At 43.2% G+C, this 15,963-nt stretch overlaps 1 protein-coding gene across 4 annotated transcripts in view; it reads right to left on the reverse strand.

The window, feature by feature from the left end:
- Positions 1-15,963, reverse strand: part of LOC105487136 (CDK5 regulatory subunit associated protein 2) — a 191,185-nt gene that overhangs the window by 89,852 nt on the left and 85,370 nt on the right. For all 4 annotated transcript variants that reach the window (XM_071078251.1, XM_011750442.2, XM_011750445.2 and 1 more), the window contains exons 14-15: positions 12,719-12,862; positions 2,840-2,940 (exon numbers count right to left, since the gene is read on the reverse strand). In XM_071078251.1, the coding sequence (XP_070934352.1) occupies positions 2,840-2,940; positions 12,719-12,862 (245 nt within the window). The remainder of the gene's footprint in view (positions 1-2,839; positions 2,941-12,718; positions 12,863-15,963) is intronic.

Consider the following 15,963-nt stretch of genomic DNA (forward strand, 5'->3'; position numbering starts at 1 on the left):
CCCATGGTAGAGGCAGGGGATTGCTAAACATCTTACAAAGCACAGGACATGCCCTCATGACAAAAAAATTATCCAGCCCCAAAGCCTCATATTGCTGAGGCTGAGATATCCTGAGTTAAAGGGAAACGGTGCTAGTCCTCAAGATGGGGAGTGTATCAGCAAGAACCTGGCTTGGGAGTCAAGGCGACCAGAGCACTGATAATCCTTCACTGTGGAACACTGGGTGATACACAGCGTCTTAGAATGCACATTTCCACTTCCGTAATTTGGGGATAATCCGCCAACTTCTAAGTGCTGCTGTGAAGAATAAAAATGTAAAAGTGAAAGGATCAACCACAATCTTACAATGAGTTTCCTCCCTTCTTGACCTTCCTTTCCAATTTTAATCATAGTACATCATCTGTCTCCAGGGTCATCCACCTTTCCTGCCAATTTCCAGAATGAACAGTGCTGGAGTTACAAAAAGGAGCTCTACCTTCCTTAGCCCACATTCTGCCCTCTGGATATGCCAAGGTCTGAGGAATCAAAAACCTCCTGCAAACTAAGTTTCTGCATAATGGAATATTAAGACATATATAAGCTTTTCATGTTGTCATTATTCTTAAGAAATCTTACCATTTACTGAGTGCTTACTACATGCCAGGAAGTATTAGGTCTTTAAACAGTGTTCTCTCTAGTTTCAACAGAACCCTGTAAAGTAGGTAGATATCTAAGTAGGTAGGTAAGTAGGCAGACCAGCCAATCTCAATTTCACAAACGCACTGAGGCTCAGGGTGAGAAATTACTTACCCAGGAGCTCAGGGCTACTGAGTGGCACAGCTGAGATGTGGACCCAGGTCTGTCTCCTACTAAATGTATTACAAGTCTGAAGATGAACAGGAAACCTTTTAAGAATCCTTGTTAGTCCTGGTTAGTCCTTGTTAGTCTGAGTTAGCCCTGACCCGCCTCAGTCCCATCCAAGTTTTCATTCATTAAGAAAGAGCCTGTGAAACTTGGGAGCCCCTCATGAAGCTGAGAAGACTCAGGCACAACCATATCCACCCACAAGGCCTCTCAGTACCCAGAATCAACCTGGCTCCTATTCAGAGAAGCTGTGGGATTGAAATGAAATGTGTCCATTCCTCTGTGAGTTTCCACACATGACTCAACCCCCCACGCCACCTCCCCCCACACCACTCGCCAAGTGAAAATGACCAGCAGCTGAGGTTTCTCGAAAAAACTCACTTTCAGAGAGTGACGCCTACTCCCAGAATTTCAGCGGCATGTTTTCATTTTCCCTAAACTCATTTCCCATGAAAAAATCTGGAAATTAGCTCATAATTTAGAACACAGCGGGGAGGGGCATTCCTGCACAGAACATTTCCCAAGTGCCTACTCTGTACCAGGCCCTGGGGAGCCGAGACAGTAAGGTGGGACCCCTGCCCTGAGGTGAGGAGGCACAGCAGGCACAGACCTACATAAGGTGACCTCCCCACGCAGGGCAGAAACACAGAGGCAACTGTTCTGGGGATTAGCGGGGCCACTTGACAAAGGTAACATTCACGCTAAATTCTAAAGGACTGGGAGGAGACAAAGTAGGGGAAAGGTTGAGAATAGAAGGGTAGGAAACACAGGTGAAGGTATAGCCCAGGGAACGATAAAGAGCTCACTATGGTGAGAGTAGAGGACATACAAGAGGGAGAAATGAGGGGTGATTCTTTTTTAACTTTTTATTATAGAAAAGTTTAGACATATATAAAAGGGGAAAAAAAAAAAAAACTACTGTAATGAACTGCTCCCCGATCTACACATACCTCAGCCCCAACGATCAGAGAACCAGGGCCAATCTTGTTCTTTTGATATCCCCATCCTCCTCCTCAGCTTCTGCACAGTTTGGAAATGAATCCCAGACATCATACCTTTCAACTGTACCCATCCCACTGTGTAGAGAGTGGTGGCCAACATTTGTAATCCCAGCACTGTGGGAGGTGGAGGTGGGTGGATGCTGAGGTCAGGAGATCGAGACCATCCTGGTTAACACAGTGAAACACTGTCTCTACTAAAAATGCAAAAAATTATCCGGGTGTGGTGGTACGTGCCTGTAGTCCCAACTACAGGAGAATCCCTTGAACCTGGGAGGCGGAGGTTGCAGTGAGCAGAAATCACACCACTGCACTCCAGCCTGGGCAACAGAGCAAGACTCAATCTCAAAAAAAAAAAAATTTCTCAGAATTGAGAAATCCCTGAGGCCAACCCTGCGTGTACAGATACGTGGACAGAGGCCCAGAGCAGCACTTGCCTGTGGACACAGAGCTAGAAAGTGGGAGAGCCAGGGCTAGAACAAGGCCTCTCAATCCTAGAGTTGGCTCTCCCCACCACACCTTGCTGGCAGCAACTCATTTCAGCAATTCTGCAGAGACAGGGAGACTTGTTTGAGTCCCAGGGTTCTGTCACTTGACATCTGCGTGACTTTGAGCAAGTAACTTACCCTATCTTAGTTTTCATGACCTTATAGAAAACAGGGATAGCATTACAATTACTTCACAGAAAGGCTGTGAGGATCATATGAGATAATACACAAAGAAGCACTTTCTAAATATACAATAAAGTATTTTTAAAACCTGAGTAATCATGATTTTAAAACCTAAGTAATCAATTTTGTTGCCAAAAATCAGACAATTCTTGATAGAAAACAGGTGCATGTGACTATTAAATAGTGCAATCGCCACCCAAGCTTTGTAAGCTCCATAAGCAAACTGGCAGGGCGTTGCTGCCTTAGAGATCACCAGCACTGACTGAAGGGGTGCGTGTGTGTGTGTGTTCGCATTCACATGTATGATGTCCAGACAGAAACCCTTACCTGTCTGATTCCTGCAGAGATTTGACCAGATGGGTATAGATGTCCTGCTCTTTCTTTAAGACCTGAATCAGCTCTTGATAGTCTGATGATTGTTTCTCTTCCTGGAAATGACAAAGGGCATTTGACATTAAGGGAAGAATTTTGAAAGAGTACATCCTTATATTATGCAAACATACGTAGCTAGTCCCAGTTTTTAAAACCAAACGAAGGTGAGGCCCTGTGCCTGGCTCTGGCTCAGGCCACAGTCAGAGAGCACCACCTTCAGGAGGAGTGGGGAATGACTGTCCATCACTTATCCCAGAACGAAGCTGAGAGCTGAGCTTCCAATACTGCTTCCAACAGCTGCTAGGAAGACGCATCAGTTATGGGATTAGCCCATCGTGAGACTGTCATCCCTCAGAGCTACTGGTCACCATTTCTACAACACTACAAAAAAATGTCTTTCCATATTCACTGTTGCTCCAAAGAAGAGAAATTCACAAACCAAAACCTGGCAAGTACTGGGGACTAGGGATTTAGTGACAGTCAAGTAGAAGAGGTCAACTGAGGCATTCTTGGGAGGCATCCAGAGCACAGTGATGATTAAGAGATCTGAGTTGGATCTCTGCCACTTACTGGAGGTATGATCTTGGGTAAGTAGCTTAACAAAACTCTTTGAGCTTCGGTCTCCTCATTTATGAAATGGGGATGTCATTTTATGAATTCACATTCACAAATGTGAAATTTTTTAATGTTCAAAATTTGGTTCTGCCACCTACCAGTTCTGAGACTCTGGGAAGTTACTTATTAGGAGCCTTGGTATTCTCACCTGTAAAACTGGTGGACAATTACCACTGCCTTGTGGAGTCATGGAGCAGATGAAATATAAACTGTACTGTAAGGAATCAGGGATACCTGGAGAAATTGCTGATTCCCATATTAGGACAAGGAAAATCAGGAACAACAAAAGATATGTGTATAGTATTTTATTGTGCCCAAATATGAGGAAGTGCTTATAGAACAGTGGTTGCCAGGGGCTGGAGGGATGAGGATATGGGAGATGTTGGCGAAAGGGAACAAAGTTTTAGTTATGCAAGATGAATAAATTCCAGAGATGTAATACACAGCATGATGACTATAAGTAACAATACCCTGGCCAGGCACAGCGGCTCACATCTATAATCCCAGCTCTGTGGGAGGCCAAGGTGGGAGAATCACTTGAGGCCAGGAGTTCAAGATCAGCCTGGGCAACATAGTGAGACCCCATCTCTATAAAAAAGTAAAAAATAAAAACATGCGCAGGATATGGTGGCATGCCCCTATAGTCCCAGCTACTTGGGAGGCTAAGAGAGGAGGATCCCTTGAGCCCAGAAGTTTGAGGCTGCAATGAGCTAGAATTATGCCACTGCACTGAAGCCTGGGCAACAGAGCAAGACCCTGAAATAACAAGCAAACAAACAAAAAAATACTGTATTTTACACTTGAAACGTGCCAAGAAGGTAGAGCTTAGGTTTTTTCATCACAAAAAAAGGTAACAACGTGAGATGATAGATATGCCAATTAATTTGATTATGGTGATCATTTCACAATGTGTGTATATATATATATCTCAAAACATCTAGTGTACCCTAAATATATGCAATTTTAATTTGTCAATTATAACTCAAAGCTGAAAAAATTTTTTAAAGAAATGCTTATAATGATGGAATGTTGTCAAAAGGACACACACAGCCAGTTTGGAAAGGCTCCCACAAGCAAAATCTGGGGATGATTTGAGCATTGAAATAAATAATGAGTAATGGTTTATAATCCACTGATAATAACTGATAGTAACAGATTATAATCCACCAAATAAAATAGGAATTCATAAATCCATACTGATATGAATAGGAGGGGAAAAGAGTAGGTTTTTCTTTATAGAAAAATGATGACTAATAAGTGTAGAAAGAATGAGGGAATTAGAAAAATCACCCTTCGCCAGCCATCACAGTAATAAATAATTACCAAGAAACACAAAAGGATGCTAAACTAGTAAGTAAAAGTTTGAAGACCAAGATATTTACATAGACTCAAAACACCTCCCCCAAAATATTTATTAAATACAAAGGGAAAAAAGCATAACTAGACAGTCAAGACACCTGGCAGACACTATCTTGATAAAGTTATCAAAGTTAGCATGGCTAGTAATGGGGCAAATCCAACTGTGTACCATTAGACAGGACACAATGAGAAGACTACAGCATCGCTACCATGATATTCCTGCCACAGATGCATAAACTGAATCTAATCAGCAAGAAAACACCAAACAACCCAAACTGAAGGGACATTCTTGCGGTATAACTGGCCTGGGCACTTCAAAAGTGCCAAGGTTATGAAAGTCAAGGAAAGATTTTAGAACTGCTCCAGACTAAAGACTAAAGAATCATGACTATTAAATGCAAGGCATGATCCTAAATAGGATCCTTTTGCTACAAAGGGTGTTATTGAGACAAGTGATGAAATTCGAATGAGTCTGAGGATTAGAAGGTAGTGTTGAAGGAAATTAGTCCAGGCTAATTTCCTGGTTGTAGTGGTTGGGCTGAGGTTATACAGGAGAATGTTGCTGTTTATAAGAAATACACACTAGCACATTCAGAGGGGACAAGACTTCACATTGGCAACTTTCAGAAGGCTCAGAAAAAATACAATCCTTTATTTTTGTACTTTTCTACAAATTTAAAACGATTTCAAAATAAGAAAAAACGTTAAAATGAAGTTAATGCATACAGAATATCCAGCACAGTGCCTATCACCAACTAAGTGCTCTCTAAATGCTGGAGGCGGATGTTCAGTTCGTGAAGAAATTGGGGCTGCAAACAGCCTTTGTAGTTCACATTGACTTGCGTTTTCTCCTAAAGCTAAGATACCACCTACGACAGGGGTTTTCAACCTGATTAAAATTTACAGGCTGAAGGAATATGAGCAAGGGAAAAAAATTACATCTCTATTTCCACTAACCTCTAACTGAAATTTAGCATTACCTTCAATTATGAATTGAAGGAATACTGCTATTGCTACAAACCATAGTAATACTAGTGGTATTACCTTGACTTTGTCATCAAAAGAAATAGTTATTTTGTATATATTGCAGATATCTCAAAATATTCATTCTTACCACTACTTCATAACTACGGTAGTTACTTATACTCACCACCATATCTTACTATTTAACATATTAATAAGGAAGCACCATTTCCATAGCATAATTTATATTTTGATAACCTAATTTCAAAATATTTGGTTTCCTTTAGAATCTTACATATATATTATATGCATTTAAACAGTTTTTCAAGATAGGGGTCTCTGGCTTCAGTAGATTCCCAACAGGATGCAGAGGGCAAAAAAGGTGAAGAAGCCCTGATCCAGGGGAATACTGTTATGCTTCCAATCCTGACAAAACAAGGCCAAGGCACCACCTGCCAATTAAAGCTTTTAAATGCTAAACCACCAGTCTGGTCATGATAAGTTAGTCATCCAGACTGCTGGAAATGTCAGGCCCTTTTGTAAATCATGCCACATGTCACTGGCACAAGGAGTTCCCAAATGCCTTTTGTACACAACAACAGAATCATGTGGGATTCTCTCAGCTCCCACCTGCACACAACCACGTGTGCAGCCAGAGGACCTCAGAGAAGAGTGGGAAGGATTTAAAGAGGACGTCAAGACCAAGGAGGCTCTCCAGGACCAGTACGCCAGCCACCATGCTAAGTGCTTTCCAGGCATTTTCTCATTTAATCTTCACAATGACCCAATGTGCTTACGTGTTACTACACTCCCTATTTAAGAGATGAGGAAACTGTGACACAGAAGGCTGTTCATGCTGAAGGTCAGGATGGTGAGGCCAGGTGTGGGCTTCAAGGCCCATTCTCTTCAGCCCACCCATCACTGCCCTATAATAGATGCCTTAAATATAATGCATCTGGGTGCTTGGCAAGGGTAACATCATCACTGTCAGCCACATAAAGGCCAGCCAAAGAAAATAAGAAAAGCCAGTGACAAAATAAGAAAATCTATTGTTTCTTGAGCACCTAGCATGAGTGGCAGTGATGATTAAGAATGTGTGACTTTATGAACTATGCGACCTTGAACAAGTTATTCAACCTCTCTATGTCAATATTCTTTTTCTTTCCTTTTTTTTTTTTTTTTTTTCAGATGGAGTCTTGCTCTGTCACCCAGGCTGGAGTACAGTGGCGCAATCTCTGCTCACTGCAACCTCCACCTCCTGGGTTCAAGCAATTCTCCTGCCTCAGCCTTCCAAGTAGCTGGGACTACAGGCGCACGCCACCACACCCAGCTAATTTTTTGTATTTTAGTAGAGACGGGGTTTCACCGTGTTGTCCAGGCTGGTCGTGAACTCCTGAGCTCAGGCAATCCTCCTGCCTCAGCCTCCCAAAGTGCTGGGATTACAGGCGTGAGCCACCGTGCCTGGCCTGTATGCTAATATTCTTACCTCTAAGTAGTGGTAATAATTCTACATACGTCCTGGAGCATAAAAGAGATTAAATGAGTTAATCCAGACAAAGTTCTCAGAATGATGCCTGGCGTGAAGCAAACATTTGATAAATGTCAGCTGTTACCATTATTCTTATGCTCCAAGTGCTATACTAGCTACTGACATATTATCTCTAGTTGCCACAGCATTCCAGGGAACTTCTCATTTTTCAGATGATGAAACTGACTCTGTAGGAGCAGAAGTAACTTGTTAGAGTCCACTAAGCTAGTAACTGGTAAAGTCAGAATTTGTGCCTAAGTATGTAACTTCAAAGCCAACCAAGAAAGATTGGGGAAAAAAACAGTAAACATGGATTTCTGATGGATGGCACAGACACTCCAGGAATGTATACCTGTAGGACCCAGTATCTTAACAGGACCTCTGCAGGCTGGCTGTTAGTCCTACGGGAGGACAGCCCACTGCCTGCCACACCAGGGCCTGGATCTCAGTTCAGGCTCTTTTCTTCTTTCTGGCAGCTATTCCAAAGGTTCCTCAGAATTTTCAGGACACCACTCTCCTCAGCTCCTGCCCTCCTCCCTTCCTCCTGCCCTTGCATCTCACTGGAACTGGGAAATCCCTCCACCAGAGTCCCGGGGGGGATGCCTATCTCCCCGAGACCCAGTGCTGTCATTTACCATTCTCCACTGGCACACTCGAGAGCACTTTACAGGATCTGCTCAGGCCAAACCTCATCAGGAAGCCCTTCCTTGACTGACAAAGATGTCCTCCTCCAGCCCCCAGAGCTGGCATGCCAGCCACCTGTTTACAAGGCTGAGGGCTCCTGGCAAGCAGCAGTGTCCTGAGCTAGGCACAGTGTCTGGCACAAATCAAACGCTGCCACAAATAATTGCTAAACTGATGATTAAGTAGGTAAGAGGGGAACTCAGAGACCGATATGAATCTTAAGAGCAGAGATTCCTGGGGATATTTTGCATAATGGAAGTCAGAGTGAGTCAACGTCTTCCTAGAAGCAAATTGCTTACCCATGTTAAATAAATGAACTCTTTGAAGCCATTTGGGTCCCATTTCATCAATCACCTATTCCCCTGTGTTGAATCATGCCCCATTAGAATGAAGTCATTTGGCTCCCTCAGCAGAGCTGACAAACCAGTAGATCTCCTCGGCACACAGGCAGGCGGCCAGGATGCCCAGAGGGGAGTCATGAGAAGCACCTGCTCAGCAGGAGCAACCAACCCCCCCTCTCCCCTCTCCACCCAGCCCCTCCAAACAAAAAGCAACCCAGACAGTAGGTCTCTCAGTGCAGAGAAGACTCATCACTGCTGCACATCTGCTGAGTGTCTGGCTCTGCGATGTGTTCTCCATGGCCCTTGGAATGACCACCTCGCTCACCCCATTCCCCTGCCTCACCTGAGAACTGTCCCTACAACACAGGGGTGAGTCCCAAGAAGACTCCTCTCCTTTGTAAGCCAGGCCCTGGGCTCACTTGCTAAACCAGTACAGTTCTCTCCCAAGAACTGAGAGATTTAAACCAAGACACCAGACAGCTGGGAGTCTCTGGGTCTGTGTCATGTCACCGACAGAGCCCTAGAGTCTGGGACTTCTGTGGTTGAGGTCCATGGTGCTGCCCCAGTTTCACCCTCCCCAAAGTGTGGCTGCTCAAGTCTTGCCTGGCATCTGTGACAGCCTCAAGTCTGCTCCCAATCAATATTCCCTTTCATGGTGGTTGTGCTCAAACTATCCAATGTGAGGTTCTGTGGCCTGCAACCAAAAGAACCTTAACTAATCCACTTCCATTATTTCTAATCCTCTCAAAAGGCAGGCATGTAACTGTCCACTTCACAGATGAGGAAAGTGAGTTTCAGAGGCATTAAGTGAGTTGCCCAAGATCACAGACCTAGTGAGTAGTAGGACTGGCATTCTGACGCCAAAGTCGGGCATTTTCTACTTTACCGTAGTTTCCTTAATGACTTGAAGGAAACACATGTAACGTGCAGACCACATCTAAAGAGACAGCAGACCTGTAATGAGAAAGCTTAATGGATCACTTCTTGGTAATCAGGCAATTTAGAGGCCTGGTAGGTAGATGGGGTCTATTTCAGTAGCTATGTCACAGCCCTGCAACAAAGACATTAATTTTAATACTCGGAAAATTCAGCAGCGATGTCCCAACCATGTCAATAACCAAGCTATCAATCTCTGGCTGCAGTAAGTTAAATATGGTCAGTGTGTTGTGCTCTCTATTCTTCAATTCCCTAGTCATCTAGCATTAATTCTCAGGATCACACAATGATTAGAAGGAAAACAGACTGCTCAGAGTCTATGGAGACATGATCATAGCCTCAAGTTCTTTCTAGAAATGGGCAGAGGATGAAGTCTAAACCAACACAAAATAGCCAAGGGCACAGCAGAATAAATTCACATTTTCTACAAAGAAAGAACTATGATCTGAAAAGCACACCTTTCTTGGGGCCGGGGGAGTGGGGGGTACGACTGTAAGGCTGCAACAGTTGGGATTTCTTAAAGTGACAGCAGAAATGTACAATTCTTAAGTGATCACTAAAAATTCTTTTGTTGCTGTTGTTTTGTTTTTTAAAAAGACTGGGTCTCAGCCAGGAGAGGTAGCTCATGCCTGTAATCCCAGCAATTTGGGAGGATGAGGCAGGAGGATCACTTGAGGTCACGAGTTTGAGACCAGCCTGGCCAACGTGGTGAAACCCTGTCTCTACCAAAACTACAAAAAAATTAGCCAGGCATGGTGGCACATGCCTAGAATCCTAGATACTTGGGAGGCTGAGGTGGGAGAATCACTTGAACCCGGGAGGCGGAGGTTGCAGTGAGCCAAGATCATGCCACTGCACTCCAGCCTGGGTCACAGAGCAAGACTCTATCTCAATAAATAAATAAATAAAGAGACTGGGGCTCACTCTGTGACCCAGGCTGGAGTGCAGTGGCATGATCATAGTTCACTCCAGCTTCAAACTCCTGGGCTCAAGCAATCTTCTTGCCTCACTCCTGAGTAGCTGCGACTACAGGCATGCACCACTATGCCAACCTGATTTTTATAATTTTTTTTTTTTTTTGTAGATGCTGGGGTCTTACTAGGTTGCTAAGACAGGTCTCCAACTCCTGGCCTCAAACAATCCTCCTGTCTCAGCCTCCCACAATGCTAGGATTACAGGTGTGAGCTATGATGCCTGGCCAGTAAATCTCTATCTACAATTTGCAATTCATCTTGCAGAACACAATTAAAGCCTTTGCTAAAATACTTAGGTATTTGACACAGTAATTTAAATATCACCAGGATCTGAATATTACCAAAATGCCAGCCAGTACCTTTATATTTCTGGTCATATGAAGTACATCACCTAGCACAAAAAAACTAAAAACAAAATGATAAAACTGAAATTTTAAAATACGCAACCTGTCCAATAAATTTATAAACATTTTGTTCAATATTTACATAATTTTTTTGGGGGGGGGAGGAGTCTCGCTCTGTCGCCAGACTGGAGTGCAGTGGCACAATCTCGGCTCACTGCAACCTCCGCCTCCCGGGTTCAAGCAATTCTCCTGCCTCAGGCTGGTGAGTAGCTGGGATTAAGGGCACGCACCACCACACCCAGCTGATTTTTGTATTTTCAGTAAAGACGGGATTTCACCATGTTGGCCAGGATGGTCTCGATCTCTTGACCTCGTGATCCACCTGCCTCGGCCTCCCAAAGTGCTGGGATTACAGGAGATACTTTTTACATGACTAAAATGTGATTCAAAACAGCATTTTAGTTTAACTAAATACATTCATAGTAATGAAGATATTTCCATCTAAAATAACCTGATGAGCTGCTATCTTGGTGTGAAACAGACTATGCCTTATATTACAGGTTAATGTGAATCTTAGCCAACTAAAGTTGGTCAAAATCAAATTAACTAAACGCTAGTTAGAATCACAAAATATTAGCCCTCTGAGATTTAGTTATAAGACTTGCCCCAGGTTACGTAAGTGAAATGACAGAGTCAACAGAGAGAAATCCAGGCCTCCAGATTGCTGGCCCAGCCCAAGGGCTCCACAAGTCCATGCTGATGCTCTCAAGAGAAACAGCAAAATGCAAATACACAAACGGTCAGAATTAAGAAACAGCTCCAACTGCTCAGCCAATGATACCCCCAGGACAAGCTCTGATACTGAGCAGATACACAGCACAGTGGCTAGCACTGGTTGCTAAAATACTGAAATACTTCCACACCGGTTGGAAAATAAACCCTGGTCCATCCACTCCAACCACGCTAGCTGCCCTGGTCCCTCCCTAGGGACCTCCCAGGAGGTCCCTAGTAGTTTTTAAACTACAGGGTTTGTGCCTGGCACAGGAGCAGGCCTCCAGGTCCCCACTCCAGCCCTAGTGCCCAAGTCTTTTCTGAAGGCTGATGCCCATGCTGTACCAGTTGTTAATTATTTTGAGAATCACCCTTCACAAACCTGCAAGTCACAATCAGAGCCATTCATCAGAAAACTAATTTGCATAAGAGTTCTCTATCTTCCAAATGTATGAACTTAATTTAAGCCAGTTTTTTTTTTTTTTTTAAGTTAATTCTTTTCCTTTCCCATATCTGGCTGCCTGGTTGCATTATTCATTCATTCACTCAACAAATATTTACACAGCCAGGCAACAGGCTGAACACTGGGATTTGGAACATGTGCCAGTTCCCTACCCCAGAAGTGCCTGCCCATGGTGCTATACGGGAGCCCAGGTGAGGGGAAGCAGAAGGGTGGATCCCATAACTCCAATGTACAGAGTAAGTGCCATGAGGGGCACTTAACTAGAGGGGACCGCACTACTAAGCAGGATCAGGAAAGACTCCAGAGAGAAGGTGACACTAAGATGGCACCTGCAGAGACGTTCAGGAGTTAGCATGTAAACAAGGAAGGAAAAATCATTCCAAGCAGATGGAACTACACATGCAAAGACACAGAGAGGTACAAACATGGTGTTTTCAGGAATCTATAAGAAATTTGCTATTGCTGGAGATGAAAGAAAATGAGATTGGAAAGATGATTTGGGGCCAGATAAGGAAGGGCCTGCTGTGCCATTTTTTGTGTGAATTTAAACAGGAACACTTACAAAACACTTGGGATTACATAGTTCTTAAGAGGTGAGCCCTGATAGAGCAAATGAGGCTTCTGGTTCAAGCAGCTGTGATTTCTCAGTTTCGTGTGCAGTGCAAAGACTAATACTCAGTTGAAGGATATTAATCTGTAACGTGGTAGGCTAAGAACTCCTCCTCCTACCTGTTGTAGGCTCAATTATCAACAAGAAGGCATTTGAGGATCTCTAGATCAAAGGAGTTATCAAGTATGTTTCAAAAAAGTATATGAATCCATTCGCATGTGAATGTCCAATTTCAGTCAAGCTTACCTTAGAGAAGATGGTTTTGCTGCCTGGTGACTGTTGAGAAGGGCACTTTTCTGTTATTAAGCCTTCACTCCTGAGCTCGAGATCCTCTGCAGTCATTAAATAGTGGTTCTGTTGTATTACTTCCAAATCTTTTTCATTGAATTTCTAATGAAATAAAACAAATTATAAGGAAGTTGACATCAAGAAAAAAATATTAAGAAATTGTCCCAAACTCCTTGGCCGGGCGCGGTGGCTCAAGCCTGTAATCCCAGCACTTTGGGAGGCCGAGGCGGGCGGATCACGAGGTCAGGAGATCAAGACCATCCTGGCTGACACGGTGAAACCCCGTCTCTACTAAAAAATACAAAAAACTAGCCGGGCGAGGTGGCGGGCGCCTGTAGTCCCAGCTACTGGGGAGGCTGAGGCAGGAGAATGGCGTGAACCCGGGAGGCGGAGCTTGCAGTGAGCTGAGATCCAGCCACTGCACTCCAGCCTGGGCGACAGAGCGAGACTCCGTCTCAAAAAAAAAAAAAAAAAAAAAAAAAAGAAATTGTCCCAAACTCCTTAAGGAAAAATATTTTGTTTTTTCACAGTACTCCTATATCCCCTACATAATTTTCATCATTCCAAAATACTAGGCAATTACAAAACTGTCATGCAACTCCATTTCTATGCTGTTACAATTTGCAGAATAGCTGCATGCCAGCAAAGCAGAGCCAAGGACAGTGGCAGTCGCTACAAACCATACTCGCTCGCCACCACTGTGACTACCTTCCAGAAGGTGTGGAGGACAAAGTCAGGCTCTGACCCAACAGACCTGGTTCCAAACCTAGGTGCATCCTGCTCAGGATGCGATCATTTCCAGCCCTGCAGGCTCATGGAGATGATTACAAGACTTGTACATCAAAACCCAACGAAGTCTTAGTCTCTCTTGAAATGTTACAAATTTGGTAAAACTTGAACTGTCCATATCCAAAAGGAGATCTGACTTCCAGGAAAAAAAGCCAAGACTGCAAATATTGCTTTAGGGTCTGGTCACATATGAAAGGCTCCCTCATGATCACACACAATACGATTCCACTGACTGAACCCTTCAGAAGATCTAACATCCAACAACACAACAGGACTGGAGACCGTATCGCTAGTCTTCTGCATGGAATCTATTCCTAACTATTTAAAATCCTGGTAACTCCTGAACTAGGATTCTGTCCACTCTTGTCAAAAATTAAGGGTAAGAACCACATCTTATTCCTAAGCACCTAGCAGAATTAATGTATCCTTTCAAATTTTTATAAGAAATGAGGTGAACACAAACAAAAAAAGTAGAGGTAATTCTTTATAAAAACCCATTGAACTGTAATAGAAAGAACTAGGAATCAAATAACCAATACTGACTTTCTAGAATTGTAACAATACAGTTGTGCTTAAATTACACCATTCATTTTCATTTTTCTGAAGTCCAATTACAGATATATACAGTTTAACCATCAAATAGTACTACAAGGCTTAAATGGAAAATGGTGTCCTCTCCCTCTCCTCTCCTCTCACCTCCCAAATCCCACTCCCAGAGAAAAACAACTTTCAACTCTTTAGCTATTTCTTCTGCTATATACCTCCATGTTTCTATATTACATTCCTATTCTTACATGGCTTGGTTTCTTAAGTTTAGATTTTTACCTACTGGCTCCTACCATAGAAGTTTAAGGATTCAGCTCTTATATCCTCTGTCCTTCAACACTTTTCCTAATAATATCCCAATTTTAGTTAAATCAATATTCTGCATTTACATTATAGCCAAGCAGATACTGCTCATGACTTAGCCATACAGTGTTCTGTGATCACACATCAAAAAATTGACCATTTGCATTTTAGTTTCTTGGAGAAATCCCAACTGAAGCCCTCAAGAGTTCAAATCTGGGCTTTCTACATAAGCAGCTCAGCTCTCATCCCAGGACTTCCCTTCACCACATGCCACGTGAATTCCCTACTTTCTGGAGCCCACCTCTCTCCCATTTGGTTATTCCTTTATACATATGGAATCATCCTACAAGAGCTTCCTGCAAAAGAGTACATAGAAGGCAGATGACCGTAGGTACCAAATGTCTGAAAATGCCTTTATTCTGCCCTCACACTTGCTGACAGCTTAGCTGAGTACAGAACGCTGGATTGGAAATCACTTTTCCTCAAAATCTGAAAGCATTGCTCTTCCATCTTCTGGTTTCCAATGTTGCTGCTGAGAATTCTGATGTCATTCCAAGTGTGGGTTCTTCGTATGTGCCCTGTATTCTCCTCTCTGTGGAAGGCTTTCAGGTCCTCTCTTTATCCCTGTGTTCCGAAATTTCAAAATGACACACCATGGGGTATGGGTCTTTTCTCATTCTTTATGCTAGAAACATCGCAGGCCCTTTCAATGTAGAAACAGTTGTCCTTCCACGCTGGGGAATTTTCTCCTATTACTTTGAAAACTTCCTTCCCTCTGCTTTGCCTGTTCTGTCTTTCTGGAACTCCTATTAGTCATATTTTGGATCTCTTGTATCAAGCCTCTAGGTTTCTTATCTTTTCTCTCCCATTTTCTCATATTTTCATTTGTTTCTATTTTCTGAAAGACTCAACTTTATCTTCCAACTTTTCTCACTCTTCTTTTAAACATTTTTATATTTGCAATCATACTTTCAATTTCCAATAGGTCATTCTTCTTTTCCAAATATCTTTTTTGTCAGAGCCTTATCTAAAGGTGTTATAGCCTGAATTTTTGGATTTTTAAAAGCTGTCTTGTTTTTTCCTCCTGGCATGTTTCTTATTTCTTCTATGTACCTCTGCTCTGTTTGGCCTTTGTCTTAACTCTTTTTTTTTTTTTTTTTTTTTTGAGAAGGAGTTTCGCTCTTGTTGCCCAGGCTGGAATGCAGTGGCACGATCTCGGCTCACCGTAACCTCCGCCTCCCAAGTTCAAGCAATTCTCCCACCTCAGCCTCCCGAGTAGCTGGGATTACAGGCATGTGCCACCACACCCAGCTGATTCTGTATTTTTAGTAGAGACGGGGTTTCTCCATGTTGGTCAGGCTGGTCTTGAACTCCCAACCTCAGGTGATCTGCCGACCTCAGCCTCCCAAAGTGCTGGAATTTCAGGCATGAGCCACCACGCCAGGTCATCTTTCCTCCTAAATTCTTTTCTCCTATTTGATAAACCCAGGCCATCCACCTACTTTTAGGAGTTAGAAGTATTCAGCAGCTCTGAGAGTGTGGAAAGGATCTGTCAAAGGTGGCCT

Source organism: Macaca nemestrina, chromosome 14 (genome assembly GCF_043159975.1).
Source record: "Macaca nemestrina isolate mMacNem1 chromosome 14, mMacNem.hap1, whole genome shotgun sequence".
Taxonomy (NCBI): domain Eukaryota; kingdom Metazoa; phylum Chordata; class Mammalia; order Primates; family Cercopithecidae; genus Macaca; species Macaca nemestrina.